General features: G+C 33.4%; 2 protein-coding genes across 2 annotated transcripts; both read right to left on the bottom strand.

Annotated features, from left to right (window-relative positions):
- Window positions 1-266: 266 nt before the first annotated feature.
- LOC108858511 (ervatamin-B-like) lies at window positions 267-1,530 on the bottom strand. The gene is made up of 2 exons (XM_018632430.2): window positions 999-1,530; window positions 267-853 (listed from the first exon to the last, which is right to left on the bottom strand). Exons 1-2 carry the CDS (start codon window positions 1,453-1,455, stop codon window positions 267-269), a joined length of 1,044 nt encoding a protein of 347 aa, XP_018487932.1. The 5' UTR covers window positions 1,456-1,530.
- Window positions 1,531-3,842: 2,312 nt separating this feature from the next.
- Window positions 3,843-5,448, bottom strand: LOC108812510 (ervatamin-B-like). The gene is made up of 2 exons (XM_018584824.2): window positions 4,922-5,448; window positions 3,843-4,680 (listed from the first exon to the last, which is right to left on the bottom strand). Exons 1-2 carry the CDS (start codon window positions 5,364-5,366, stop codon window positions 4,094-4,096), a joined length of 1,032 nt encoding a protein of 343 aa, XP_018440326.2. The 5' UTR covers window positions 5,367-5,448; the 3' UTR covers window positions 3,843-4,093.
- Window positions 5,449-5,861: the final 413 nt, after the last annotated feature.

Consider the following 5,861-nt stretch of genomic DNA (forward strand, 5'->3'; position numbering starts at 1 on the left):
AAAAAGATATATAATAAAAGGAAATATTCATATTCTAAAAACTAAAACTATATGTACTTAAAAGGAAAGAAAACATATTTTATGAATATAAATTTTATATATAATGCTATTTCATTTGCTATATGGAACAATAAAATGACATTATAATGCTTATAGTCAACCATAAGTTGTGATATAGTTTAATACCACATTTAAAGAAACCATAAAATAGAGAACAGTACATAATGTATGACCATTTCAGTTTATCATATCACCGGATAAGCTACTCAAGCAACTGGATAAGAACCATACTGAGCAAGACCACACATGCCTTGAGGCCACTCCACATCTCTACGGAGTCTAATGTAACCATTCTCTCCCCAAGACTCACCCCAAGAGTTCTTAGCCAGCCAATACTTAATCCCTTCCGGGCTCGTCCCATATCCAACCAACGTCACTGCATGAGTCGTGGCGATCCCACAGGCTGGATCACTGTACACTCCGCTTGAGTAATGGCTGAAACTTTCAGCCAATGCGGCAATGCACACCGAGACGGGCTGCATCGATACAGCCTCGAGCAATGCACGCTCGTTGTTGCGTGGAACGTATTGGAAACCTCTGATCTGCATGGCGAGTTCAGACTTGGACTGGCAAGTCCCATCTCTCTCTTGGTAAGGGTATGCTTCTTCTGAACAAATGCCTCCGTTTTGTGTTATGTAGGTGAAAGCTTCTTCCATTGTTCCTCCCTTGCAACCTTCGTTAGGTTCTCCGTCACAATCTATAAGCTGCTGTTCGGACAGTGATATGAGGTTTCCTCGGGTAATCTTCGTCAGACCTTCCACCGCTGCAATCGCCGAGAACGCCCAACAACTAGCTGCATGCACATATATTGATTACTTTCATTGTTAAAACCTAGAGTGATCACTGACTTGGGTATTAAGTTTTGTATGTGGAGTTTAATGACAATATTGTTTTCTAATATTAAGACTGTTTATAAGATACAGATCCAACAAGCTTACAACATTGTCCCTGCTGTTTGACAGGTGTTACCGCTCCTTCCATTCTCCAATCTTTGCTCTCGCCGACGTTATTACTGACGTTCCATTTCCATGATGACATCGATTCATCAACCGCTTCGGATGATGAAGTTAGATTAATGCCCCTAATAAGACCGGTGTGGGTGGCTAAGAACTCTTCCTTAGTCTGATCCGTGAACTCGTTGACACCAAGTTTGTAGCTTTGATTCGCCTTAGTGTTGAAGTTCTCAATGTACTCCAAGTTTTTCTTGAACACTTCCAGCCTCATCTGTTTCTCAGAATCATTGCTATATACTCGAGAGAACTGGATCATCCATTGTTGGAAGTGATGAGCAATGGATGGCTCCTGAAAAGCAACACGGGATGTGGCTTGAGAGATCCTATGATCCATGGAAAGAATGGTCAGAACCACCAAAACATAAGACACTCGCAAGACCATTTTTGATGAGGTGAAGATGTTAAAATTGGGAGAACGGCTATCTATGTATAGTGTGTGACGGATGTTATGATGTATATGTATTCAAAATGATTATATTGTTATGATGTGGTGATGTTATAAATTAGCTTGTTTCTTTTTATATCGAACGGAATTAATTACTTTCCACTCGTTTTTAGCATGATGAAATTGAATTATTAGTGTTTATGTGTTGAGATATCGATCAATACGTGATATGATTAACATTATTAGTGTTTATAATGAAATATCATGTATCTATTTTGCCATCTCACAAAATCTCTTATTCAGGAAAGTAGTTTATTTATCTTGCATATATATATGTACGAACTTGGGAATCAAATTAAATGATATAATCTTTTTGAGTTCTTAGCATGTTAATCACGATTTCATTTTCAATAAATAAAATACATAAAATCCATTAGAGATATATTGTATCATATAAACTTATATCCTGTATTTTCTGGACTCAAACAATCAATTAGCTAAAATCCATAATGGAAATATTCCATAATCTTTGTATTTAGGACAATGGATACATTCTTTACATATTTACAGAAAGCCTTTTCCATTAGTCGTGTACCTCTGTCTCTATAAAATATAGCAATATTTATACAGTTGTATTGTCTCTGTATTGTCTCTAAACAGCCTTACGAAAAATAAAGGCCGACCCCCAAAAATTTGTAACTTTTGTGACCACGAACTTATTAGTTGTAGGTAGATGACCCGTAGGATAAATTTCGATGGTGCCATTTTAGCAACAAGCTCGATGAGTTATTAACCCGAAAAAAATCCAGATGCGTTTAATTTTTCCGTTTTAGAACATCTCCAATGTATTATTTCATACTTTATTTTTAAATGGTGCAACACCAAAATTAAATAAAATTTTATTCTAATGTATTACTCTATTTTTTACTCAAAAACTAATATATTTTATTAATAGTTGTTAATAATATATTATATTTATTTAAATTTACCAATTAACCTCAACTGTTTTTTGTTTACAGAAAGTCTTTAAGTATAATTTATTCAAATTAAACATTTATTATTAAAAAAAAGTACAAGAAATCATAAAAATCAAATAATAGACAATATATAAGTTGGTTCAATAATATCATTGGAATATTTTTCACAAATGATCAACTAATGCATTTCATGATGAAAAATAAGCTACTTTATATTTGATATTCCTATGTCGAGCAAGAAAATTTTGAAATTGAACATTTACATCTTCTGCGATTTTGATATTTGGAGGTGGAACTTCTCTTCCAAGTTCAATTGGTACATCGATTTAATCCTTATCCTCAATTATCATGTTATGTAAAATTATACATGTAGTCGTGATGGCATGTAACACATTTTTTTCAAAACCGAAGGTCCTTTCACAATAGCAAACTGCAACTGTAGATCCTTTTATGCTATATTTATTTATATTATTAATATTATTTATTTATATTATGTATTTTTATGTAAAATTATTAAACAATAGAATATCTTGTTTATTTATGTTATTGTATCATTTAAAATATTATTTAAGTAAAAAATAAAAACATTAAAGATCTAAAGAACCATTTTACAAATAATTTTTTTTTACCAAAATGGAGTAATAAATAAGATTACTCCATAACGATGTTTGGAATAAAAAATGAAATAGGATTGGAGATGTCTTTACAAGTTAATAACAACTAGGTGTTTTCCTGCAGTAAAGAATTTTTAAATGTAACTTATATTCTTAAAAAAAAAATATTAAATATTATAGATTTTATTATTTTTTCACTAATATTTAATATATATTTGATATATATTAAATCAATTTGAATAAAACTAATAAAATAATATATAAAATTGTATAATTATCAAATATTTAGCCTAAACAATAGTTATAGATATATAAGAAACTAATGATCTTACGATTGGATATTTAATTTTTTTAAAAAAATTGTAGAAATTTTTGAAAGCTTTAGTAATACAAATTATATAACTATACAAAATAATAATATTTCGAAATTTGAAAATGTTATATATGAATATATTTATTTTATAGATGATGTATGAGCTATTACCATATTTTTAAAAAATACCAAAAAGAAATATCAATATTAAATGTAATATATGAATTATTATCATATTCTAATAAGTTTGCGAAAAATATAAATCAACATTAAATGAAATTATCCGTATCATATTTTTCGAAAGTCATATCATCAATTTAAGTAATCGTGTCATATTTATTTTGTGAAATTTATTATAGAGAAGATATGTGTCAAAATCACTTTGCAAATATAGATTAGGGGATTTTTTTGGTCTGTTAATGATTATTTAGTATATCTTTTATCAAAAAGAAAAAAAACTTCATTGTTACAAACGCTGTCATTGTCTTGTTTAATTAGTAAAGCAATACCATTGTCCAGGAAATTATAATATAAACTACATTATACAGCATTTATACGTACATACCATGTATGTGCTGCATTTTTTGTTCTTGCTAAGCATATAGATCAAGCATTGCGATGCAGATTTAGACCACATCTAAACAACTGATAAGCCGGACCATATGATAATATTACACTTTTTGTTATTATAATGTTTTCGTATGTTTAATGATAAGGCATCTGCCACTAAGTTACGCCACCGGATAAAAAGCATACTGAGCCACACCACACATGCCCTGAGGCCATTCTACATCTCTACGAATCCCTATGTAACCATTCTCTCCCCAAGTCTCACCCCACGAATTTTTAGCCAGCCAATACTTTATCCCTTCAGGGCTCGTACCGTAGCCAACGAACGTCACTGCATGATTCACACTGGTCCCGCAGTGAGGCTCATCGTACACTCCCCCTGAGTAGTGCATGAAACCGGGTCCATCTGCGTCAATGGAAACCGAGACAGGCTGTCTCGAAACCGCCTCGAGCAACGCACGCTCGTTGTTGCTCGGAACGGTCTGGAACCCTGTGATTGATGCGGCGGGTCTCCCATTGTAACGGCACATCCCCTCTATCATTTGGAAAGGGTACGTTTGCTCTGAAGCAATGCCACGGTTTTTTATTATGTAGCTGAAAGCATCTGACATTATCCCGCCACTACAACCGTTATTATGCTCTCTGTCGCAATCTAGAAGCTGTTGTTCCGACAATGGTACGAGGTTGCCTCGGGCAATTTTTGTCACCCCTTCTACTGCTGCGACTGCTGAGAACGCCCAACAACCTCCTGCCCAAACATACATCCAAATATATTGAGTAAAGTTGTTTTCACCGTAATAACGCAAACCTAGCTAGTTATGTAACCCTAACTTGGGGTTTAAGTTTTTAGAATGGCATTATGAAATCATGGAATTCAATTACTAATCCAGCGGTTTACTAAAATTTATTAAGCGTACTGAATTTCAAATCTTGAATATCATACATGCAGAGATCATTGTTTTGAATGTATAGAATTTTGGAAAGCTTACCGCATTGGCCTTGGTATCTAACAGGTGTTACAGCTCCTTCGGCTCTCCAATCTTTCGTCTCACTGGCTACATCACTGACATTCCAGTTCCAAGACGGTATCATTTCATCAAAAAATTCAGATGGTGAAATTTTGTTGATGCCCTTGAGACCGGTGTGTGTGGCAATGAACTCCTCTTCGGTCCAGTCCGAAAACTCGTTGACACCAAGCTTGTAGGTCTTATCTCCCTTCTTATTAAATTCCTCAATAAATTTCAGGTTTTTCTTGAACACGTCGAGTCTCATCTTTTTCTCGAGCTCATTGGTATAAACTCGAGAGAATCGGGTAATCCATTTTTGATGATGGTCAGCAGTTAAGGGATTTTGGAAGGTGACACGAGATGTGGCTTGAGAGAGGCTTGCCAGGGAAATAATTGTTAGAAACACAAGGAATGCTATCGATGTCATTTTGTTATGAATATGACAAAATTAAAATAGATGAAAGAGTGAAATTGTAGTTTTTCTTGTATGTGAAGTGTTTGTGTTGTGTTGTAGTGAAGAAGTAAGGATGGAGAGAAAGGGTATTTATAAAGAAAAGATTCGAAGTTGGTTATGGTCTAACTGAAAAATGAGAGCAAATTGCAAGTTGACTCTATAATGGCTGTGGTGTTGTTTGCATTAACTTGCGCCGTGATCTTTGGAAGAACAACTTTCCCATTTCTATATGCACATATATCACAAGATTCATAAGTAATGTATATATATTATTACAATATCATTTTAAATATATAGATAAGATCTAGCTATATTTACTAGTAACCTTAGGGTTTAGGGTAGATACATTTGCGTTTAAATGCAATCATGGTCCAATCAAATGTATTTTGAAGTTCTCGGTCGTGGTGAGTTTTAAAATATAGATTACTTCGAGCTCAAAACAGTCATGGCAACATTATTAGCTTTTGG

Source organism: Raphanus sativus, chromosome 1 (assembly GCF_000801105.2).
Source record: "Raphanus sativus cultivar WK10039 chromosome 1, ASM80110v3, whole genome shotgun sequence".
NCBI lineage: Eukaryota > Viridiplantae > Streptophyta > Magnoliopsida > Brassicales > Brassicaceae > Raphanus > Raphanus sativus.